At 39.5% G+C, this 26,194-nt stretch overlaps 1 protein-coding gene and 1 long non-coding RNA gene across 2 annotated transcripts; one reads left to right on the forward strand and one right to left on the reverse strand.

Moving 5' to 3' along the window:
- Nucleotides 1-390: 390 nt before the first annotated feature.
- Nucleotides 391-12,051, reverse strand: Arrdc4 (arrestin domain containing 4). Its single transcript, XM_003475267.5, has 8 exons — nucleotides 11,660-12,051; nucleotides 8,290-8,356; nucleotides 7,939-8,086; nucleotides 5,950-6,052; nucleotides 4,731-4,987; nucleotides 4,057-4,219; nucleotides 3,396-3,550; nucleotides 391-3,039 (listed from the first exon to the last, which is right to left on the reverse strand). The coding sequence occupies exons 1-8, from the start codon at nucleotides 11,910-11,912 to the stop codon at nucleotides 2,983-2,985; spliced, it is 1,203 nt and encodes a 400-aa protein (XP_003475315.1). The 5' UTR covers nucleotides 11,913-12,051; the 3' UTR covers nucleotides 391-2,982.
- Nucleotides 11,927-25,991, forward strand: LOC134476366 (uncharacterized). The gene is made up of 3 exons (XR_010047936.1): nucleotides 11,927-12,062; nucleotides 21,561-21,639; nucleotides 25,093-25,991. It is a non-coding gene; the product is annotated as an uncharacterized LOC134476366 (long non-coding RNA).
- The last annotated feature ends 203 nt before the right edge of the window (nucleotides 25,992-26,194 follow it).

The following is a 26,194-nucleotide window of genomic DNA, read 5'->3' on the forward strand; positions in this document are numbered from 1 at the left end:
ACTTCTGAAAGTGCCAAGTATGCTAAGTGTGTCTGAAATGTGTGTGGAGAGGCATTTGGAGCAAGGATAAGGTCATGCGTCTTTCACTATAACGCTTTCTAAAAATTTAAACATTCACTGTATTTGGATCACACCTTGTAGCTTAGCCTTCCCTGTACATCTCAATTACTTTTCTTCCCCGATGTTAAAGACTGATTACCTCGGAAAACTAAGCACAGTGTAAAGGTAAGCAGAGTTCCTAGGGCTGTACCCCACCTTCTGATAACAGGAGCAGAACAAAATGATCGGAATGGCCATAGCGTTCTGTTTTTTGGTACCGATTTTCCTTGTCTCTGATCATTTCAATCAGTCTTTTAAGCAAAAGCAAAAGTGACTCAGGGACTCACAGGATTAGTGGAATCATTTTATTAACAAAAGGAACCCACAGGGTTCAAACAAGAGTACAAAATACAATCTTTTTTCTTGTGGGTTAAACTGTTACATTTTTAACAAAAATAAAAAGAGCTCTCAGAGTTAACTTATCAAAAACATATTCCCTGCCTACTGAGTTTCTCATTGTGCAAAATGAAAACACCAAAAGTAAAATTTTACCCAGGGAATGAAGAGTTTGTGTGCCAAACTACGCACATTGTCAATTTCAAACTTTTTGCATCTAAAGGAAAATTCTAAGGCCACTTTTTTTCCCCAAACTAAACATGAGCAGGAGGAGAATAAACAGGAAAACAATAGCAGCTAATTTTTTTTTCTCATTCACATACTTTCTGTGTGCCAATGCAGTTCTCCAAATTCATAAAATGTTACCTAGAGTATAAAAAGGTACTCAGCTTCAACCTATTGATAAGGTCAGGCCTATGCATATCGAGTGATACCTTTGATCTATTCCCTTAAATGTCAGTTCTGCTGGGCAAGTTTCTTAATTTCTCCAATAAAGTAATCCTACTGAAGGATTCCTTTAAGTGGTTTCTTTTCTACATGAAGCAAATAATTAAAACTTTCTCTGTCCATACTGTTTAGTCCCCCCCCCCTTTGTTTTGGTTTCATGGACATGGATGATGTCTTTACATGGCATGAAAACTGTAGCTTTGAGGTCAGGAAATAGCTGAAGATGAGCTGTCTGGACAGAATTTAAATACACACATGTAGTAAAAGACATACAGAAGAAAAAAAAAAAAAAACCCAAACAGACAAAACAAGTAAAAGACCTTTAAAAACAAAAGCAAGGAATACATTTTGTGATGAATGTACACAATTACTGGGATAGCCACTATACACTGTGATTTTAAATGGTGGCTTATAATGAAAGCCTTGTATCTGATGTTTCACTGTTACAGAGATAAGTACATCCAGGGATTGAAAAGCGCACATGCACCTAATGCTTGTAGAAAACAACCCCTGATGAAATGGCCAACTGATTTTTAAATACAAAATTTAACTGTGTAAGAATTTTTCTATTTCTAAGTGAACACACTGACTCACAGTATCTGCCTGGGAAGCACCAGGGTTTCTGTATCAAACCCTTATGAATCAGCTGGTCCAAAATTTCTAGGATGGGAAGCCTTATCTCCTTTTCCCTTAGTATCCGGAAATGTTTGCAGCTCACGACACTAACGGATTAACAGAAAAGCCAATGAGCATGTGACGATGAACAGAGGACAGGGGACAGTACAAACACTGCTGAAACTTCGAGCAGCAACACAATCCTGTTGGTCTGAATATCCTGAGGTTAAAATGACAACAAAATATTGCACCAAAACAATAAAATCACAGTTTAAATATAATTAATAAAGAATTGGGATAACTATGTATTATGGACTGACTGCCATCAGTCTGCTTAAGCTTCTTGACAGGAAAGCAAATTTATGCCTTTTTTTTTTAAGTAGCATTTCTACCTTCTGCGTATACATGTATTTTGAAATGCCTTTAGGCATACATCTATTTCCATTTAATGCCAACCTTACAGATTTTTCCCTTGGTTTAATTTCAGATTAACTGATAATAAGACTGCTGCTATAAATAGCAGAAAATCTAAATAGGGTTCACCAGGTCTAGAGTTTTGAAAAAGCTATCTGATAACCCCGTAAGAGGTAGGTTAAGATAATGCCTTTTTGTGACTGTGTGGTTATCAAGGCACCCTAAAGATATAACCATTTCTTCCCTCTTCCTTTTTCTGCTGTGCCCTTAGGTAGTTAAGACATGAGGACAGCCAAACATACACCCCGCTTAAGTACTTAGAAGTGGCAAAAAGTATAGCTTTCAACAGAACACATTTTCGTGTTAAAATTTATCTTTCCCATTTGAAGTGGCAAGCTTTACAAGAAAGCTTTTGCAGGTTTCCTAACACTGCAGAGCCAATTTTGAAAGTATATTTTAACCTATTATGCAAAGAGTGGAAACTATTCCCCGTTTAGGATTTTATGTGACCAAGATCTTAAGACAGGGGACTTGCCAGACCCTTGATCTTTGATACGACCATAAGACAGGGAGTCACGAAGACCCCGGACCCTGAAGATCTCACTGAGAATTTAGAGTAGGCCACTTTCGTGCACAGGCCTATGAGCCTACACTCTCAGAACCAAGTCTGCCAAGCAAATTCACATTGCCGTGAGTTCAGCACACATTTGCTTCTCTTTGCAAAGCCTTCTGAGAGGCTTCCTTGCTCTGGTTTCCACTCCACGGAATCCCTCCTCTCCGAGCAGCAGGCCTCCCTCACTTCCTCTGCCTCCACCAGCACTTCCGCTTCCCCTTCACCACTCACAGCGCCGTCCCATTCTCAAAGGCAGCAGAGGCCAGCATAGAATCCTGCGCAACCATTGTCTTGGCCCAATAGAAAGTTTTAGTTATCTTTAAACTTTGTTATCGCCAGTCTTGATGTTCATGGATGTCTTAACTTAATCGTTCTGCACTCTCCCCCAAAAAGGCAGGGGGGAAAGAACCAGCATTCCAATTTGATGATGCACACAGTGATTTCTGAAATACATTCATTCAGAGAATGAAGGAAACAGGCTGGGTATCCTCTACATCAGTAGGATGTGGGTCAACCTGCGAAAAAGAAGGCTGAGATTAGATTACTGCTGTGGCATTTGCTGAATGACTCTGCTGCCTCCTTGTTGCTCAGAGTCTAGTGTCTGTTAGCAAGTCCCAGGAGGCTGTGAAGTATTGCAAGGCCGCACAGAACATCTTAAAGGCAATCATGACACTGTGTATGCTACTGCTCACAAGGAAGACACCAGCAAGCAAGCTACAAGGGTCCGTGACAGTCTATCGCCACTGTGAAAGCAAATTTGTAATTTTTAATAATTATGAGTCAGCAACAGACACTTTAAATGAGTGGAAGATGACAAATAACTACTGGAAAATAGCAAAATAAAAGTGTAATTTGCTTTGGCTTTGTTTACCTCTGAGTAAAGAGGGGGAGGCTGAAACCGGAACTCTTGTATGCAGGCGAACATCGGGTAGCACGTTTCTCCCTCACAGTCTGGGGGCTGAGGGTAAGGAGGAACGTGTCTAGAGAATTCTTCCTCTGACACCACATCGGCGTAATTTGGTGGTGCTGAAACAGAGATGGAGACGCAGCTGAGAAATTCTCACAAAACCTGATTTTTTATGAACACTTTCAAAAATGAGAAATTTAGCTAAACTGAAGATAAAAATAAGGCATTTTCTCTCTAGTTGGTAAGATTTTATGTCCATTTCTGCAAAAACAGTTTTGCTCTTGCTTTTCTTAAACTATGGCTAACACTGACTGAGGAGTGTGTTTCAGCTAGGCAAGCAATTATCACTGAAATACGGCCACAGAAAATACGCAGTACTCTATACTTTCGTTTTGCCTCTTTCTGATACTTTTACTATTACAAATCGGCACTAGGAGACTTTACTCTTGAGTCTGCCACCAAACATCCTCGTGGCCCAGGTGAGTTACATTTTCGATGTTGTTTGCATGATTTTATTCATAGGCTAACTGTACCAGATTCACGTCTGAGCGCTCACTGTCTTCTAGTCCTGTCCTTAGCTCCTTCCTGCACAAAACTCCATAGGAAAGGACTCCAAGCTATTTACCTTCAGGCTGCTCTGGCAAGGTCAGCGTCAGCCAGCTCATGTCCATGCTGAACTGGCTGGCAATGCTGGAGTTTCTGCTGCCAAAGCCATGGTATGGAATGGTGCCAATGACCAAGGGCAGCTCGAGCATCAGTCTTTTAGCACCAGGAATGTGAATGTACACCTGCCGCGTCAGGGAGAGGACAAAGGCACAGAGTGAGTTCAGCCACGCAGGCGACTGCCCTGTTAGTGTCCTTTTTCAGCAAGGAATGAATTCCTTTGTTCACTACCACCCTGCTCCGCTTACACATGCAGACATCCTGACCAATCAAAATGAAAAAATGAAATGAAGGGTACAAAAAATACAGCGAACACTGTGTGACAGGCATCCGTGGGCTTCACATCTGTCAGTCTAAGCTGGCACTGCGCACCATGCCACAAAGCCAAGTGCATGGCTTCCATGTGACAGACACCCCAAAACATACCACAATCCCTTTATGCTGCTCTATTTCATTCCACAGGAGACAAAGAGAGTTTTAGTAAACGCAGAGGCCAGCATTGATAGAGTCCACAATTGGCAGTAATGGTGACACAGAATGACAATTTCCTACCTATCAACTCCGAAACTCACAGCAACGTGCCTCAAGTCACTACTACAGTCTATAGATTTTTACTTTTAAAAAGAGCTTGCTTACCGCTAAGGAATAGTCTACTCTGATAATGCAGCAGTCCAGGATGGAAGGAGTGACGGGCGGGATTTTTAAAGTCTTCCCATTCCACACGTCAGTGCTCCCCGAAGCGATGTGGTTCCCTCGCACGTTAGCGACCATGTGCCGGAAGGTCTTTGTTTTTCCACTTGCCAAGTACGTCTGGGTTTGGAAAATCGCCGCTTTGGGGACGATCAGCCGAGAGGAACAATTTTCTATTTCTGCATAAATAGGAATAGCTTCTCCTAGAAAGAAAACAAGAACAGGATAGATTCAGAAACTTTTCAAAAGACTTTTACCAAAATGGAGTAAGGTCATTACCAATTAAAGCTGAAATGTTGCTCTATTACTTCAATGAATTGAGAAGCCCTGATGGAAACTGAATATTAAAATACCCAGTGAGATAAATGAAAACTCAGTGTAATTTGTAGTGGGTACTATTTTCTAATGTTGAATTACTTATCTTTGTACTGTAGCAATATTACATTTACAATTCTAAAGACATACAAATGATCAGTATGCATATAAATTAAGGTAGGGCTTATAAATAAATGATTCAGCCCTACATGTTAAATAAACAGCATTAGCAAACTCACCTATCAGATCAAAATCTGCCTAACAGCAGAGCAAAGCTTTTGCTTTTCAGGAATTACAGCTGAGGTGCATATCAAACAATAGTTGGGATATACAAATTTTATAACACTCCCTCAGACTATTTCCTCTCACATTCATTTCCAGCAAGGCAGTGCCTGCGAGTGGGACCAAAGCCACTCCAGGAATTGGGTCATCCATACACGGGATTTTAACTTCAACATGCTCGGAGTTGGTAATCTTTTGTATTGTAAGTCTGTACATTTCTATATTTAGGCCAACATGGAATCAGAGTGCTAACAGTATTTTCCCACCACAGTTGTCTTCTAGAGGCTCTAAGTCTAGCCATTCTTTCGCAACATTGAGCAGGTACTGTATTTCCACCTCCTCTGATTTTATCTTTGTTCCTAAAATAATACCAAAAGTCTGACTGGAACTTATTCATCAACTTAAAACATGTAAATATCAATTATTTACATTAAAACTGGAATTTCATTATTCATGTTTTAAAATAGGCTATATTGTATAAACTACAAAACACACTATTTAAAATTGCTGAAAATTAGCCAGAAAATAGAAATGAATCTTCACTTGGACTTTCAAACGAGTTGCTCACCGTTACAGTATCCCTTTCTTTCAATTTTGGCACTCAGCGAGACTGGTCCAGAAGTGAAAAACCAACAGCCAACCATTTTTTCTTGAGTTTTCAATACAGGGGTCTTGAAAAATTGAAATAAAATAACTTTAATTAAACCATTCTAGAGAATCAAAGAGCTTAAGAATTACATCTCTTATCATCCAATAGCTGTACAGGAATTACTGTCATATTTCCATGTGACATATCAGGCAAGGCACGTACTGCAAACACGAAGTGCTGAAATGAATTTCTTTAGGGAAACCAGGGTGAAGGTTCAGATTTAACTGGGTACAATACCAACCTATTTACCCTAGAGTTACTGTACTTCTAGGAAAGGACATACTATCCCTTTTAAAAAGCACTACATAAAAACATGTCAGAATTTTTAAAAACCTTATATACAGATCAGGTGAAGAGAGAAATAACATAAAATCAATAATCAGAATATCCTACTTATTTTTGCACTTCCCATATGCAATAAGCAAATAGCCATTTTTACAAATCTCACTACACATTTCAAGCAGTCATGGAATGGTTCGGAGACTTTGCATAATAATGCAACATCATATTCATTATTAACAGATCTGTGAGGACACTAAATACATTATACCTCACTCTAGTGTCTTACTATATTAAATATCAAGAAAAATGACACAGGTTTAAGAGGTTCAGTTTACTAGCTGCATGCAACAAAACTTTCTAGAAAAAGTACAAATACATACAATTTATTTTTTCTTTATGGAAAGAACAGTAAAGAGTAACTAGAATTTCTTCTTGGTCAAAACAAAATCCTTTTAAGTAATTTGCCACCAAGATTATGAAGACTTCAGAAATATTTAATCTTGCAATTCCAAGTAGAGTTTTAAAACACCAGACATTTAGCATCATCCTCTGTCAAGAAGGGTTTTAAGGAGGCTTTAAAGCTCCAGCTACAGACCAGTGAGCTGGTGCTGACTATTTCATAATTTTGGGCCACAAGAAACTATGCAACCATAGCAGATTTGTTATCTTTTATGCAGAGGTGAACATTACAGTAAATTCTCTCTTTTTTTAATGTGAAAATAGGAGTTAAACAACTTCTAACTGTAGGCTTTTTTCCTTGTCTTTAAACACACTGCTAGAAAAAAGAATAGATCTTTGTCGCGTGAGTGTCATGATGGGAAGTTTAAATGATCTAAGTATTTTCTATGAAGTAAAAAAATCATTCATTCATATTTAAATGAAGAACCATTAGGTCCTCACAGCTATCATGAAAGCACAAGGTATAATTTTATATTATTTTGATAATATGGGTTTAGATAAAAGAATCCAGCTCATTAGCTCCCATCTTGCCTATTCTGTTGTTACTTATAGCCCGATCTTTCTTATCAGCCTACAGTATTTCTGGTGATGATTAGAAGTTCAATGCTTTCATGTGGCCAAATCTGTCATAAGGAAATGATAAGTGAAAGGATCTCGGCGGCAGCTGCGTGTACTTACTTAATGTTAGAAAATGACATGCAGAATGGAAGGATACATAGCATAATGGCCCGAGCCTCAATAACAGGCTGAGCATGATTAATACTCTTCCATAATTACTGCTCCTCAACCTGCTATTATTGAGGGGTTTAGAATACCACGGTCCTGTGAATGTGGCCACTCTGGTAAAGTAACTACTGTCTGTGTGGGCATTATTGTTATTAAGCCTTATTAATGCATTTCAAGCCTGTGTAACTTTTTGGCAAAGGCAGCCCTGAACGGCAGGGACATAATCAACAGTATTAACACACACAATTTGTAATTTGGCCAACCTAGAATCACATATTTATAGTGAATGCCTATGGGTTACAAGATTGTATTTTTCAAAGCCATCAAAAAGCGACAGGGCAGACTGCCCCTAAACTTGCTAAGTATAGACATTACTAGTGAAAGCAGGAGGAAGGGAATGAGACAAGAGACGGAGCAGGAAGAACAAAAGGAGGAACTTACCAGTAATGCAGGTGTGTTGACATCGATGTGACTGACAACCTGGAGCTCCCGTTTAACACTCTGGTCAGGGACCCTGGGGCGTTCTAAAACTGCCCTCACACAGTACTGAATCCTTCCGTATTTCCCTGTAAAGGAGGTCACCAAAGGTCTGGAACAAACAAGAGACATTCATTTATGAGTGCATTTCCCAACAAAGCCAAAAAAGCCTGGTTTAAAAGGTGGGCTTAGGTTGAAAACACAAGAGGAAGCAGGCATGTCTGTAGTGGCAGCTATTCAGAATCAAAGTGCGGACTTCACAGGCAGAAGATAATTGAGGGAAAGAAAGTCACAAAACCGTAGAGCTGCACTTACTCAGAAGGAAGTTGGAAGCGAAATGGAAATTCATGTTTTCCAGGTTGCAATAAAACGACTCCTTCACCTATAAAAGAGATTTTTTTTATTGTGACTTTGTGACTAAGGTTAGTAGTAGCATCAAAACTTTTCATAACCTAAGTCCTATTTTTAAAGGAGGTTTTCAGGGCTATAAAATGCAGTATACTTCAAAAATTCACTAAATACATGTATAGTACTGAGTAAGAAACTTTTTTACATATGTATATGTACACACACACACGCACACACACACACACACACACACACACAAATGACCAATTATGCAAGTACTATCATAAAGTACTAGACCCCAGGGCACCAACACACATAGACAATACATGTGTGGAAATCTGTATATATGCACATATAAAACAAATTGTTTATACCCCATTCTATTATACTAAAAGGCTTGGAAACATTAAATTGAATGAAAACTAATTTAGCAACAGAAATTTATTTTGGATGTACCATAAAACCTTACTATGTATTTTTGGGCAAAAAAATTGTAATTATTAACAGTGGGTATAATACAAAACAGCCAAACCAACAAGACAAGCTATTAAACAAGAGTCAGGTATCTATCCTTGAGTTTTACCAAGTTTAACAGGATTGCGGGGAGGGGAAGTCAGTTTGGGATTCACCAAGCAAGATCTTGACCTCTCCTGTGCTCTGGGATGCCATCTTGGCTTTATTTCATGTACAGGCTTAACATTGACTGTAAGAAGGCCTAACGGAGGGTGTGGATGGACTCTGTAAGATCAGGGGAACTAGAACCTCTGATGAATGTACCCAAACACTTTGTTTAGCTCAGATCCAAAGTAGACACAGTGCTTCCCACACTGGTCAGGTGGCTCCTGAAATATTTATAAATTTGTCCTGTGTTTCATCCTTAGACTTAAGACTACCATCTCTTTCTTGTGAGATTTTTCTTGGAGATTTGCCTGGTTACCAGACACTAAAGGAAGGTTTCTGTTTTATCCATTACAAAACAAAACAAAACAAAACAAAACAAAACCCCAAAAAACAAAACAAAACCAAACCCTGAGTATCCAGGAAGATAGGGTGTGCCTGGCACCTTGAGCACCTGTGCACTATAACAGGGCTGAACGGGAAGGGGCTTAGATGAAATGACCAGCATGAGGAAGCATTGTTAGGCCTGTTGAGAATAACACTGTCCCAGATTACTAAGAGGGACAGAACTAGAAAAAAGATGAAGTTCCCCTTTCACGCAGAAAACAAGCGAGCACAGGAGTTATATCACTTAAAATGGGACCTTCAACTATGCTGAATTATGAAACAAAACAATTTGAGCTAACTGATAAACATGGGTTTTAACATCTGGAATAAAAATTAAATTGTTTTCAATTACAAACGTTCACAAGCCGGACCTTCTACCCATTTGGGTCTCTGTTCCCAGGGCTTGTTACTTCTGTCTTGCACAGAGAACTACAATGTAAGAGTGAGACCTTTCATTTGCTGATGGTCTTACGCCAAAGCTCTAATTAAAGGTTTTCAAGAGCCCTGGGATCCACCAGACTATTTCAGAGACAAAGGTGGGCTGGGAAGAGTGACGGGGTAAGGGACTGGCCTAAGGTCACAGGGCTAGTGTTGCCCCAGAACCAAAACCAACTCTCTGGTTCTGTACTGTGTTTGTGTCACAATTCCTCAATAAAAATATGAAGAGTATCAGTCACAATGATAGTGTTTTTAGATTGACAATTCCAAAGTACTACTGAGGGACAGGATTATATTTCTCAGAAATCTAGCATTCTAAAACTCTTTAGATGATTAAAAGACAGCCCAGTTTTAGAATTAAATGATCCCGAGAATCTATAACTGTGTGAAGAGGCTTACTTTTTCTGAACTTCAGAATCAGAGGTGATTGCCTCTCAGCTAAAAGTGACCATGATTTCAAGTAAAATATGTTGATAGTATTTGTTATGACATATTCCAAAACAAGTTGAGATTTTCAAATTGTGCTTGTTTAGATGCTGTATTCCATTAGAATCAAGAAACAAGTCCATTCCATTAGAATGAAGAATGATTCACAAGTCCTGGCTTGTGAATCAAGCTGATACCTGTAATTTTACCAATGGCAGACCTTACCAAAGTGATTTTCATTTTGAATCCCATGTTCAGCTGTTTTCCTGTTTTATCTTTTTACTCAGTAGTTATGGGCTCAAGAAGTCTAGTTAGACAAAAACCGTTTGCCTCTCTTTTCCATGGCCCTTTCCTCCAGGGAGCCTTCTAGAAAATTCATGTCTGTGACCACTGGGGAGGCCACTGGGTGATCCTGAAAATTCTTCTGATGGAGGAGTATGAAGGGTAGCAAGAATTGTCATTTACCACACTGTTCTTGTTCAATCAAAATAGAAATTTGGTTCTAAATATTGTTTGTCTCCTTGTGTTTTGGGGATCACTGAGATTATCACATATTTGGAGGATTTGGACAGTCTGTTTCTCCACAGTAGGAAAAGATACAACCACATTCTACTTCATGTAAATTACAGCAAGGTTTTACATATCTACATACCATGCATTTTATTTTTCAAATTTAATAGCTGAAAGTTGATGAGGCAGAAAGGTAAAACAGTGTAACCCCTGGCTGAGAGAGAACTAAGAATCATTGGTCTTAGTGATTTCATTATTTTCACGATTATCAAAGAAATCGATTTTTTTATGTAGTATTAAGTCAATATCCACATAGTTGGTCCCAGCTTGGTTACTTTCCAGAAAAGTCTACACTAGGAACAAACACCAAGGTGAACAAGGAGTAATTGGAAGTGCTCGCATAGCTTTGTCTCCACAGGCCTTTTGGAAAACCAAGAGGAAGGAGGAAAAAGATGCAAAAGAGAACCAGACAGTAATATTAGATGTGGCAGAACTGGTGATAAAGCTCCCCTGCTTCCCAGAGGAGGGAACCCAGGTTAAAATCTAAGGACCCTTCCTTTGAACAATCCAGTCCAGAACTACTTCCCTCTTCCTAAGAACGACTTTCTGCCAATTCATCGCGAAGGAAGAGAGAAGCCTGATTGTGTAGCTCTGGGATGGGAGGGGTGGCGGCCTATGTAACAGTCAGCATCCCTGGTTCCACCCTCCACGCTTTAGACTAGAAGTGACTAGATCTCTGGGTCCCTAAACTCCCAATCCTATGTTTCCATGACAACCGCCCAGCTCGTTCCAGATCCTGGGATGCCCAGTGCTTCTCTGCCTCCGCAAGCCCGGGCTGGGTGCCAGTTTAAGCAGCTCACCAGCGGGGAGCCTGGGCTCTTCAGCCATCCCGGGGCGTCCCTGCCCGGCGCACCCCACCCTCTCGGACCCTCCCGATGCCCCGGGCCCCGGTGCTCACCGGCCGCGGGCTCGCGCAGGCTCAGGCGCACGTTCAGGTACTCCACCTGCGAGGCGGCGGCAGTGGCCCGGCCTTGGGCCTCCAGGCGCAGCGCGCGCAGGGCCACCGGCTCACAGGCCTCCAGCAGCACGTGCCCGGCCACCGTCTCGCCGCTGGAGTAGCAGCCCTTGCGCTCGTCCTCGAACACCAGCCCCAGGCTCTTCACGCGGCCCTCGCACCCCACGGCTGTCCTGGACCCCGCCTCTCCGCCCATCCTGAGAGGCGACGCGGCTTCGCCACCGAGGTCGGTAGCGGCCCGGAGCCGGGGTCGTGAGTCCAGCGGCGCCGCTGTCACGGGCGCCTGCCGCACGCGGAGGGCCGCAGCGCCGGTGGTGCGGTGCGGCACGAAGCACGGGCGCGCAGCGTAAGCTGTCCCTTTAACAAACCTCACCCGGGCTGGAAAGGGGCTGGGACAGCCCACCCCCAGCGCGCGGCCATAAGTCAGCAGGGAAACCTGCTGCTTTCCGATTGGTTGTGTGTGACCACTGAGTCATTTCATTGGCGCCCCCTCCACACACACTTACACGCGCTGGCGCAGGAAGGCAGTGCGTGATCAAGGAGTGCTGACCAATCCGGGGACGCAGCAGTGCACGTGCACAGGCCATTTATTGGCTGGAGCAAGGCACCCTCCGGGGCACAGACCAATAGTGAAGCGATGCGCCCACGTGGACAGACTGTGGGAAACAATATCTGTCAGGGAGGGGTGTGTAACAGGGTGGATCTCTCTCAGCGTGCTGGCCACTCCCTGGGTTACAAACTGGGGCGGGGATTCCCAGCTTTCAGAAGACTGTAGCAGGAATCCCTGGCTTCTCAGTAGAACTTGGAGTTGTTGAGGCAAGTGGTGGGCATTTCAAATAATATCTGCAGTAATGGAGAGGAAGTAGATTCTTTGGAAAAGCGAACTCAGAAATGTATACCTGTGAACCTGGGAGCTGGCTGCTTTGGAACTTTAATGGGTCTCTTGGAATCTTCTAGCCTCCCAAATTTCTGAGTTCCCCCTTTCCTAGCTTTCAAAATTCCTGTACTAGGTAAGAGCTGAAGACTAGACTGAAAGCTGTCTTTCTAAGTCTGATAGCCCTGTAGACTTCTCTCAGGATATCTAAGGTGGAAGTAGCTAAAATGCCAATTCTCCCCTCTTGAAATGAGGTCATGAATTCGGTTGTTTTAAAACAATAACGGCCATCCCTGTTGTTGCCAATGACAGGATTTCTTTCTTTCTTTCTTTCTTTCTTTCTTTTTGACTGAGTAGTATTTCATGTAATCATTATGGATTGTAAACATGTTTGGAATTATTGTACCCAATGAACGTGAACACATATGTCTCCAAAAAGAGACATAAAGCATCTATCACTCAGGATTCTGCCCCACCCAAACTTATTTCCTGACCTCAGTATCATAGTCCCTGACAATTACCAGGTTCTTTGATGACTTATATTCCACACCCACAGCATTTCTTCCCTGTACTAGGTTTCACATTTTCCCCTAATCTTTCATTCCATCACCCTTGTACATTTATTTTACATCTAATATAGGTGTTACTATCTGGCTATGACTTTCTAACGTTTTAAGTCTTCCATGTATCACAATTCCAAATTTCCGATCTGTTATGATGGATTGATTAGTCACAAACAGAGTTAAAAAGTTTTTCACATGTAGATTTTTTTAAAGATCTCAAAGAAATGTTACTTTTCTTGGAGTGTAGATTATTACTGTGGAATTTTAATAAGGCTTCAGTGTTCAAATTCAAAGCTTCCTTGGGACATCTCAGAATGGAAAGGACCACAAATGTAGCTCTACATAAAATGACACTCAATTTTCTGATCCTGTTATTAAAGAAGTCTCCAGTATGTTCTTCCTGGGCCTATTTTCTCTCATGACAACTTGGTCTTATGTGTTTATATGCATCTTATGTGTTTACTTGCATCTAGGTGATTTCACCCTGGGAAAAACAAATCTTATTAATTTACTTTTTATCTCCAGTATAAAACATACGGCTTAGTATACAATAAGAACTCAGTAAATGTGTGTTGACTCTGAATAAAGAATCCCAAGCCACGTGGTGTTATTGGTTCTGCAGTAGAGGAGCAGTACTCTTGAGTCTTAATATAGTTGCATTGTTTCCCGGAAGATACTCTTCAACCCACACACCTCAAAGTTAAGTGCCTGGGAAAGACAAAAAGGACCATGATCGCAATAGAATAATAAAAAGATAGAAATGCAGACATGGCATTCTGTGCTTTGTTTATTTGTCAGTTAATACTTTTGACTACAGGCAACAGAATCTGTGATCAATTGTAATTTAAATGATATGTTTCTTGTTTACTTTAGGAGAAGTTCAGTAGTGAGCACACCCAAGGATGGTTCATCAGACTTGAAATCGTTCTTCTCTGGAGTTCTAGCTCCCTTCCTGGCAGTAATGATGACTACAAGTCTAAATATGACTTCCTCAGAAGTTCCAGACATGAAGCAAAGACATATCTGTAGACAAAAGAAAAAAATCTCTCTTCTGGGAGAGAAAAACATATTTCCCTGATGTTCCCATTTCTTTCATGTTATTGGCTAAATCTGAGTTATATGTGCACTAGTAGGTCATTAAATAGCAATTCCTTTATACCAGTGATTTCTTCTCTGGGCGTTGACCAGAAAGTGGGGCAGATGGCTTTCCAGTAGGCAAGAGGTAGAGCCTTTGGAGAGGCTTCAGCAAGTCTGGCCAGGTTTGCCTCAGAGAGGAGATGTCTCTATCAGGCATTAAAAAGTATGGTTCAATAATCCAAAAATATTTTACAACTTGAAAGAAAGCAATCTACATGGAGACCCACCATACTCAGATAAAATTCCACTTGTATGTGCATATTTAAGATGAGCTAATGTTAGTATGGTAGCACAGAAGAGTTATTCATAAAAGTTCAGTCTGACAATCCCTGTGTTTGAATTGTTGTGCTTAGACCATTTGCATACAATGTAGTTTTTAGTAAGGTTGGGGTTGGGACCTGATTACTTTGTGTCCCCCTAGAATTTATATATTGAAATCTTAACATCCCAAGCAATGGTGTTAGGTGGTGAGGGCTTTGGGGTGAATTAGATCCTAAGGGCAGAAACATCGTGAATGGGATTAATGCCCTTAAGAAAGAGGCCTTGGAGGGACCTCTTGCGCCATCCACTATGTGAGGACACAGAAGGTCCTATCTATGAAGAGGGCTGATACTAGACTCCAAATCTTCTGGTGCCTTCATCCTGGGCTTCCCAGCTTCGAGAGCTTTGAAAAAGCAGTTTTGTTTATGGCATTTTATTATGGCAGCTCAAGTAGATTTATAAAAAGACTTTTTACTGACTTTGATTATACTTTGTGTACATTTCTCTGATCTCCCTTTCTTGACTTCATTTTGATTATTTATGCATCTTTTAGTAATCTAGTTAGATTTATTTCTTTTATTATGAATATTCATTTATATGTTTTCTGTGGTCAGTTGAAAAAATTATTAACCACAATAATTTTATGTAATAATTGTCATGTTTGTTATGTTTGCAAACATTCAGCACTCCACTGGAAAATATTTATGTGTTTGCTTTCAATAGTTATATGTATTTGAACTCAAGAGAAATACAATCCACTATAATTATCAAGATATTTATGATTTCTATGCTGTTTATTCCTGAAGCTCAAGTTTCCTTCATGGTAACATTTCAGTTGGGAGAATTTCCTTTACTATTTGTCTTAGAGAAAATCTGCTGGTAAGAATAAATTCACTTAGTTTTCCATTATATAAGAATGTTTTTATTTTGCCACTATTAATGTTGGTTATTTTTACTGGATATAGAATTTTAAGTCAGCAGTTCTTTACCCTTTTATGGACGTGATCACATTGTCTTTTGAGAACCTTGATATTTGTTAAGAATTCAATAATCCTTGAAATTGTTTTTCTCTCTATAGAATGAAGTCTTTTTCTATCTATTTTCAAGAATTTTTTTCAACTTTAGTTTGAAGCAGCTTAATTATAATGTTGATGGGTTTAGTTTTCTTTGAATTTATTCTTTGTGAGTTTTTCTTCATTTCTTCCACATGTAAAATAATGTCTTTTAACAAGTTTGTGTTTTCTGTAAATATATCTTCAACATTTTTTTCTATATTGTATTATTTCTCCTTTCTTTTTGGAGCTGGAATGCCAGAATACTAGATCTTTTCATAATTTTCCCTGAGACTGATTTTTTTCCAACATATTTTTTCTCTTTTATAGAAACTGGAAAACTTCTCTTGATCTATATTCAAATTCACAGACTCTTTTTGACCACTTTTATTGTATTATTGAGACCACTGAGTAGAAATTTATTGCAGATATCTTATTTTCAGTTCCAATCCCTTTTAGATTCATTTTTATGGCTAAAATAGTTTTCTTTCCATTCATTTCAAAACTGCCTATATCTCAATAAGTATAGCCTTAAGAGGTCTTTTAAGGCCTTTGAAAGAATTTCGGTGTCTCAGTTACCTTGAGGTTGACATCCAATTGTTTATTTCCCTGGAGAATTGTGTGTGTGTGTGTGTGTGTGTGTGTGTGTCACACTATTTATTTTAAAGGCTGAATAATTTTAAATTACATCCTGAACAGTTTGAGTATTTTGAGCTGTTTTCCTGTTGAAAGCTTCTGGAAATTGCCAGCTCTTTTCTTTCCACAGGCGCTGAACTTGGCATATTCAGACTGCAGGTTTTGTCTGACTGTGGCTGGGTTCAGTGTCAAAGTCTCAGTACCTTTGTTCTCCTGGTGCCCATCTGTCCCACACATAGTCTGGGGCTTGGGTGAGTCCATACTCAGAATTAAGGGAGCCTGTTTTTCATTTCTTCACTCTATGATATTTCCTCCACTCCCTGTGGCTCCCCAGAACCCCTTTAACTGTCCTCTAGATAGAAATTTGGTGTATCTATAGGTGTTTTAGGCATATATGCAACTGAGGGGTTTCATGTCATTTGGTAGAGCAGTGAGGGAAAGCAATAATGGGGATTCCCTTCATGTTCTAGCACTTTCGATGATACAGACAGCTCGCTGCAGGACGCTGTCCATACATTTGCCACCAATGCTCTGGATCTCATTTTCTTTAGCAAAAAAGACACATTTTCTCTTTGGTTTTAGGTACAACCATTGTCATTGAAAAATAGTTCGAGGATTGGAGCTAGAGAGAGAGTCAGAAAGATAGAGACAGACAGACAGACAGACACAGACACAGATACAGACAGACAAATTTTCATTGAGAAAATCTTTAAATAATGCAAAGGGGATTCTTTTTTCACTCAACTATGTGAGAGACTTAGTAACTTCCTTTCCATCTGATGACTATTACTGTATTTCAAACGGGTGATGAAGGTTACCATTATTGATAAGTTTTATCAATAGAATTTGCCTCCAAAATAATGTGTTATTCTTTCCTGAAATCCATAACTCCAGGGGAAAATGAGGAAAACCTCCAGCAAATCTAACCTAAAAGATTTTTTACAAAATACTCAAGAATCATTCCTCAAAACTCTGAAGGCCATGAAAACCAAGGAAAGACTGATAAACTATCACAGATCAGAGACATCTAACCAGACATGATGATTAAATATGATATTGTGAATCAGAGAAACACTATCAAATGAAAAAAACAACAGTCAACCAAAATGCGATCTGGGTTTTAGTTAATAATAGTGTACCAGCTGGGTGCGGTTAGTTTCCTCAAAAGAACCTGCAAATACAAGATGGTAACGTTACAAGTGAGGGACTACGAGTGAGGACATTGGACGTACAGTATGCAGGATCACTCATACATCTTTGTAGCTAATCATTTGACATAAAATTATTCCGAACTAAAATTTTATTAACAAATACAGAATTGTTTCAAAATTTTACAAATACTCATTTCCCTGGGTATTTGACTTAAAGATGGATTTTTTTCCTTGAGTTTTTGATTCTTGTGGTCTTGGGTAGCTCAAGGCCAGGAGATAAAAGAGATAAAAGAGAAAAGTCTCCACAGTACTCAGTCTTGTTAGAATTGTTCTTCAATTTTTTTTTACCTCTTTCCACAAATCACCTGCTCTTGCTAATGCTCAGATAGTTGCTGTTATTATTTTGAGAGATTTGGATATGACCTCTGATTGTCCACTAGTAGAAATCCTAATTTATCTTTCCTAATATTTCAGATCTCAAAAATGTAATGAAATTGCTGCATAAGTACCTAAAACTCACTATATTTTTATATTACACATATACTCATCTTGTTATTGCCTAGGCATTCTTTATTTTAGGAATTTAATTTGTATTTGTGCATATCTATGATTTAACTGAGAGACTATACCTATATACTTGCTAATATTTAAAATTCATTTATGGTCCTAATTCTCGTTTTACAGTTTTATAATCACAAATAAAATTCACCAAAATAATACCTTTAGAAAGAAAGCAGCACTCCCCTTTATCAAACATGTACTGTAGCCCAGGCCAGTTGTTTAGTCTCCATCCAACTCCCAAGAAGCCTGTGGAAGGGCGTCCTGAGATACAGAAGTCCAAGGTTACACACGAAGAGTCCACGGTGTGCCTAGATGGACCGCATACTTTGCTTCGTATTATATATCTAAGCTGTGGTGTGGCCCAGATGAAAGTTTCATACCCTCTTCTTGGTCTGTACTGCCTCTGAGGTTGAAGGGGAAAGAATAAGAATGAACTGATTTTAATTCCTGGAAAGAATAACCAATTGCCCTAGGGTTTCCATATGTATGCCTCATTGACCCTGGGGTGATGCAGTCTGGGTTAGTAACCAGTGAATGGAAGTAGTCCTGTATGAGAATATCCGCGTGCCTAAATTTACTCTCCACATCTTCCAAAAGTGGTTTGTGGCAGCTGAAGAGGAAATAACTTAAATGTGCTGCTTCTTTTTTTTTCTTTTTTCTTTTTGGGTTGGGATTTGGAAGGAAACAAGAAAACATAGGAAAGATGTCTAGGTTTGAGGAAATGAGATGAGCAGTGAACCTACCACCCAAATTGCCAAACACTAGGCAATTTTTGTTTGATTTTCCATTTCGATGGTGGGACAGGGAATAATATAAGGACACAGGATTCTTTTGCTAGCAATGTTCTGATTGGTAGAAAAGGTCCAAGCTTCTTATTTCATGGTTTACACATAAGTAATGTAATTGTACAATTATAATAAATAGGCAGAGAGAGAAAAGAGTTTCTGTGAATGAATTAATAGATTACGTTGCCATAACTGCACTGAGCAAGCAAACATGAAACTAAGAGAGGTAAGGTAAGTGACAAGGGTCTTAAATATAATTAGATCTATAGTGAATATCAAATCAATGAGAAAAGTTCATGTGTGGCCAAACCTTATTTGTTCCACATGATTGCTTCTTAATATCCCTCTGAGGGTCCATTTCAATTGAAATTTCCAGGTGATAACTGACTCAGGAAAAACTCTCCTTGCAAGTATTAGTATCACAAAAATTTCTGATTGAATTAAGGAATAAAATTATCAAAACAATGATAGAGATTATCGCAATTTTAAAATCTTGAAGGGAGGTCCAGAGATTGCAAACCTGGGGACCTGATAGGCAGACACATGACAAAGAGCAGATGAACATGTGATTTGATACCATTCAAACCATTCCACACCAGTTCTGAAGTAATGGTTGGTTTTGGTTGTTCTGAAGTAATAGCCATTGTTCTTAGCTTAGTGAATGCATTTACAGACACATGTGCATTTAGGAACTTATAGTTGTGTGTTTTTATGTATTATATCAGATACATCCTACATTGTTTTATGTATTTGTTTTTAACACACACATTTAGTGCCATACTCATGTTCTGCACTTTACTTTTCTTTACTTCAAACTATGTAGGGCTTTCTATCAGTATATAAAAATCAGCCTCATAGCTTTTAAGAGTAACACAGGGGGGCCAGGGTTATAGCTCAATGGCACAGTGCCTACCTGGAAAGTGTGTGGTCTTGAGTTCGATTCCCAGTACAACCCCCAAAAAAGTAACATAGTTTTATACTCTATAACCACACTATTATTCATAAAATCATAGTCTCACTGATAGTGATTTATATTTAGATTTGGGCATAATACTGCCACTACTACTTCTGCTGATAACAACAACAATAATAAATATTAAACACTCTTATGTAAGCCTGTTTGTATATACTTATGATTGTTTCCCCTAGATGGGGAAACTGAGCATAATTGCAAGGTCAGAGGATATACCAGTTTTACTATTAATAGGCTGTTGTCATGGTTTATCTTTGTGTCCCCCAGGCCTCATGACTTTGCATTGTTCATTTGTGATGGTTCATTGTCTAGTGCTTGGATTGATGGTGTCAGTGCTCCACCCACATAGGGGTGGAGCCAGGATGTGATGTAATGGCAGGAAGAAGGTGTGTCTCTCTTTTTGCTGGTTCGGGCTCGCTGTGGGCTGCCGCCATGAACTGCGGTCCAGCCATGCCCGCCTGTCTTGGAGCCAACTGAGTGTGGGCTGAAACCTCCAAAAACTGTAAGAAATAAACCTTTCCTTTCCCCAGTTTGGACTTCAGGTATTTTGTCTCAGCGACGAAGTAAAAAGTGACTAAGACAACTGTCAAATAACCCTCTGAAAAGATTATAACCTCACTAAAAATACATGAACTAATATTTAAATTCCCTGGCTATATATACCAGGCTACACTTTTTGCCAATCAAAAACACAAAAAAATGGTTTCAATGAACTTTTTTGTGGATATAAGGAGATACTAGTGAAGCTTAGCATATTTTCACAGTAGTCTGTATCTTTGTGAAATGACAACCCATTTTTTGTCTCTATTTTTTCCTTGTGATCACTGATTTTTTGGTATTTTTAGTGGATTCTGGATATTGAAACTTGGTGTTACAGATGGTAAATATTTTTCCCATCTTTTAATTTTTCTGTTTTACAGATACTGTTCCTTTAACTGAATTATATGTATATTCACTTAATATTGGTATATTTACCAATCGTTTATCTTATACCAACATTTAAAAAGAATCAGAAGGCCTTGCTGTACTTTGTCAGTATTTCCTTCTAGTACATTTGTGATTTTAAGCTCAACGATCTTTCATAGTCTGAACATCTTGTGAAAAAAAATCTTTCATTATTTTCTCCCAATAGATCAACAATCCTTCCAACATAATTTATTGAATAACCTTTTTATTTACTAAGCAAAATATTCACTTTTATTATATAACGAGTTGACATAAATCATAGTTTGTAAAATATTTTTCTTTTATACTGATCTGTGTTCCTACACTGCACCACATTTTTGTTTATTGCTTCTTTTCCTGTAGTGTGTTTTGATAACTACTAAGGCAAGCATCACTGAAACTCATAAACATTTAATTTTTCTATGCTTTATCACCTAGAATTTCAGAACTAATTTGTCAGGTTTTCATTTAAAAACCTGAATATTTTATTAGAATTGGGAAAATGTTGCATTTACCCATAAAATTATGGAGAAAGAGTATTTTTAAAGACTGATTTTTTTTCTACCCAGGGACTTTTAAATTCTTCGATAAAACTTTGTCTTTTTCTATTCATTTCTGCCATTACTTTATAACTTTCCCTCCCTATTTTGGACTGAGATGATTGTTCTCTTTGGTGTTTTGGGGTTAGTTGTTGCTGTGAAGAGGAGAAGTGTGGCCTTTTGTACGGAGCTCCTGTATCCTCAGCCCATCTTTCAGAACACTGGACTTGAACACAGAGCTTCCTGAGGTTTTTCTCAAGGGTCAAGTAGATCACAGCAACGTAGGGAATATTAGACATCAAGCTATTAAATCGATACTTCAGTTCCCTTTTTCTTATTTGAACTTTCTTGTGCTTGCATCCATTAGGCCTCACAAGAGAACAGCATTAAGCCAGACAGGTACCCGTGTCACTACCAGGATGATTGGACACCCGGCCACTGTTGAGGTGGGTGTGTAATGTGAACTTCAGAAGGATGTGAAAAGAAGGTCTGTTTACAGATGAAGGGCACAGCAGCAGTGCAAACTACGGAGGCTTTAGTTCCCAGGCTTGTAGCACTTCCAGTGTGGAACTGAGGAAAGGCCCAGCTCACCAGACTTCAGATGCTAGTGCCGTCTTTGTTTGTGTCCCTATCATATTAAATGCATACTGCATAAAAAGTGTCTGGTATACATCAGGTGCTCAACAAATGGAGGCCTTTGCTCTTGTTGACAAGAAGGTGGTGGTGGAGATGGACTTTTAGTGTGATAGGCCTGGCTCAGGGTCCTGGCCTTGCCCTTTCTTGGTGGTGTGATGCAGGACAAGCTACCCTTGAAGCCTCAGGTTCCTCAAATCGGACTGCACTTGAAGATTTAAGTGAAAACATGCAACATCCGGAATTTCATGGGCTGTGAAATTTCATGTAACAGTGGCCAGGAATCGTGGCATTCTTGGCAGTTTTCCTGGTTTCTCAGGGTGAGAGAGACCTTCTCATTGGGAAATAGAGAAGCAATGTATGTTATTGGCTTAGAGAAAACTGCATTTTGTGATGACACTATTTAAAGGTGACTTTGTGTATTCTGTGTACAACAAGAATTTCAGAATTTTGAGCTAATGAATTTTGTGTTTTAAAGATATAATCAGATTATTTTCCATGCAGCTCTGTAATAAGGACCCAAGGTAGCCATCGAAGACATTCATTCATAACCAAGTAACTTTCATGAAACTGAGTAGCACAAGACACTGCTTTACTGAGACATAATGAGCTCTGACTGCAGCCTTGGTATCTTGCCTTAACCTCAAGCAAAGGTGACATGGAAAAACAAAGACACAGCAGTTGTACTGGGCCCAATATCACTCTTCTCTTTAGAGCAGGTTAAAAAGATCTTTTTCACTTATAAACTAAACTTAAGCATAAAAGAGATGCAGTTAGGTTAGGTTAACAAGGGAGAATGAGCTGATTATTATAATGTTGAGTCTGAACTACAAGTTCTTTAAATTAAAGGGACATACGAACAAACTGCAGTGTAAGAACTAACGTCTTTATCAAAGAAACATTTTGTGAGGATACTTTTTCCAAATTATATCCAGCTCCAGATCAGTGGTTAATTTAACCATTCTGGAAGAAAAACCAGATGCTAACCATTCACCAATAGCTGTCCTTGGGTAAAGAACAAAAGAAAACAAAAACAAAAAATAGAAGTCAGTAAGCATAATTAACTGCGAAATCTAGTTTTAAGACTAGCTATCAACAGTCATCAAATCTGTTGCCAAAATCCATGAGTTTTAAATTTATTACTAAATGATTTTCAAAGAAGTAACTTACTCTAAGGATTAAATGGGAAAATCCAGCCAGGTGAAGTGATGCACACCTGTAATCCCAGCACTTGGGAGGCTGAGGCAGGTAGATTGCTGTGAGGTTGAGGCCAGTCTGGGCTACAAAGTGAGTTCAAGACCAGCCTAAACTGCAGAATAACACCCTGTCTCAAAAAATAATGGGAAAATCCATCTTCTTTTATAATGAATGTGGAAATGATGTGCTCATAGGGATGAGAGGAAGTTATAAATGCACACCTTTGTGATACTGATCCCCAATTTAACACCATATGACTCAACTGGAACTTCTCACCACAAGTGTTGAAAGACAGCCGGCATTGCAAGCGAGGCCACTGGTCTTTCCCCATCCAGTTTCATATAAAACAAGGTGGAGAAAGAGTTTATAGCTCATTAACAGATGTTGATTAAACTTGGGTAATTTATAGTATTTTTCCAGGTTTGATAATCGGGACGGGATTGCACCTGAGTAAAAAAAGTACAAAAAGAAGATCTGCTTTATCACCACTTTGAAGTCTTGGTGTTAACAGCCTCTTCGAGGAGGTGCCAAGAGGGATCAGGCAGGGGGAGACGGAGTAATGATTATCGCTTAATTAAGATCTATCTTAGGGCAAAGTGCCCATAACACTTATTAGACTGCTATTAGATTCAATTAGACTACTTAGAGTTTTCAGGATAGAAATGTGTCCAGTGTACAGAGTGAGGACCATGGTTCGACACACTTGGTTTCAGAGAGATTAGTTTTCATTGTTTTGAATCAATGGAATACAATCTGACAAGCCTTATTTGTGTAGAAACAGTGATATGATCAGGCTAAAATGAATAGCTTCAAAGAAGAACTAAAAGTAAAAGAAAAGTGCCAATGATGATTTCTTAACCTATGATTCATGTAGTTCTTAGGGATTCCATAACTCTTGAAATGCATGACAGATTTTGAGGACGTGTGTGCCTCCACATTAGGAGGAGGTAGGATTAAAAGACTGAACAGATTCATCCATTCCAGAAGCTAATCATAGGAAGCCACAGACAGCAGATCTTTTAGGAACTACCAACTGAACACTCAATTTAAGACAATTCGTGCCCACACAAAGGCATATATGTAGCTTTTTCAAGAGAAGGTTCACAGACCCTGAGTACTTCTCTAAACATTCACTTTTCTCTTATTGTTCCTGCACCCTGTCACTGCACTGGCCACCAGGGCCACTAGGATCCAGGGGAGTGGAGCAGCTCCCACCTGCATTCTGACTTAGGGAGAGACACCTTTCCTTGGGTGCCTTACTTAGCACAGCTAACTGAGCTTGATCTTCTCCAAACCACACATCGAGTTGTGAAACACATGGAGATGGGCAAACAGTGATGAAACAGTCATGAGACTCAAGAGTCAGATGGGAAGTTTGTTCATGTTTGAACTCCAGGTTTCTGTTTCACTTTCTAGGAAGCTTAACGTGTTTCCTTCCAACCCTGTGTTTCCCCTGGCTGGGATGGTCGTAGTTGTGGTGCAATGGGAACCAAACAGATATCACAGGTCACTAAGGGACTTTCTGATTACTTTTTCAATGTCTTGGTGCCTCTTGACATTCATGCATTTTATTATTTTATTTTGAAGAGTAAAAGGAAAAAGAACAGAACAGAGAAACAGAAAAATCAAGAAGCAAACAAATAAAACAACAACCACAGCAAAAGCAATATGACAACAATAACAACAACAAAGAGCAACAATACCTATATAGGTTTTCAAAATGATGATAGGAATTTAATAAATAGCAACAGTGGGAGATTTCCTTCTGTCTTGTCTTTGAAATCCAATGTGGTGTTCTGTTTTACTGTTTTTCTCTTTATTCCTATTTCTGATAACCTGAGCAATTATTTCGAAGATAACAGCCATGCATTTTAAACCTGAGTTGGTGAGGAAATAGGTTTCGATTCCCATTAAGTCTCACCAGAAGATAAGGACAACCTAGCAGAACATTTTTCTTTTTGTTAGTACGTGTGTGTAGTGCCCAATGTTTACATTTATTATAGGGAGAAAGCTTATGAAATTAACATGCTACTTCCTTTTTATCCTCCTTCTCCTTTCTCCATCTCTAGGTCCCTGTCTCATTTGCAAAAGATCTGTCTTCCTCTAACAAAATTTCTTAAATGGAAATATGTGAAGTGTGTAAATCTTGTTAAAATGGAGATTCTGGAATCCTCTGAGGACCACTGTGAGCTGTGAGTGTCTGCAGCATTTTGTTGATAATGATGCTGAAGCTGGTGGCCAGTGATAGTACTGAACCCTTCAGCTGTGTCTGCCATGGTGCTGGGAAAGGAACAGCGACACCCTGGTGACATGGGTTTAACATCTCAGACAATGGCTCTTGGTTCAGCCTATCAGCCCCATTTCTATCTGGAACACCAGGACTTATGTCAGCTCCTCACTGTGTCCCTTTACCTACCGGGGGAGGTGAGGTGATCTCTGTGAGTATGAAACAGCTCACCTATCTGCCTTCAGCAAGCCTTAGCCACGTGATGCAAACTTGCTGTCTTCTGTGGATGGAGTGGGACTGACATCCAAGCCATCATGGTGTGAACAAAACTCTGGATGTTTGGTGGACATCAGTCTGTGATTGCTTGGATATTTTGTTTCTTTTCAAATCCAGATGTTGTTCTCCCATGCTCTGGTGATGCTGGAGCCCAGCCTTGAAGCATAGAGGGTTCTTTCCTCTCTTCTTCTGAGTTCTGACTCTGACCCTGCTACTCCTGGCGCAACTCATATGGACTGAGGAGATGTGATGCACAGTGACCGGTGTTCACCTGTGAACCTTCCTCTTGCTTCCCAGGTGGCTACCTTTGGCAGCCAGTCAGTGCCACATAGGCCAGTTTTAGCCCTGTGACTGTGACTTGGTGACTTACATGTCCCTGAGTCTTACAGACTCAGGCCTGGAATTTGTTGATGTACTAAATTATTAACAGTAGCACTATTACTATCAATAAACTCAGTAATGAAAGCAGCAATAATGAGCATTTATTGAAGGATTCCAGTGTCCCAAACTCTGATTATGTGGCTTGCATTTATTGTTATATTAATTCTCAGAAGAGGGCTGTGAGTTTCCTTTTTTTTTGACAGTTTTTCCAATGGAGAAAATAAGACCCTAAAAAGCTTAAGAAACTTGCCTACAATCAGGGAGTAAACAATGAGACTCAGTTTGAA

Source organism: Cavia porcellus, unplaced genomic scaffold, assembly GCF_034190915.1.
Source record: "Cavia porcellus strain 051 isolate PalLab524CR breed Dunkin Hartley unplaced genomic scaffold, mCavPor4.1 scaffold_6, whole genome shotgun sequence".
Taxonomy (NCBI): domain Eukaryota; kingdom Metazoa; phylum Chordata; class Mammalia; order Rodentia; family Caviidae; genus Cavia; species Cavia porcellus.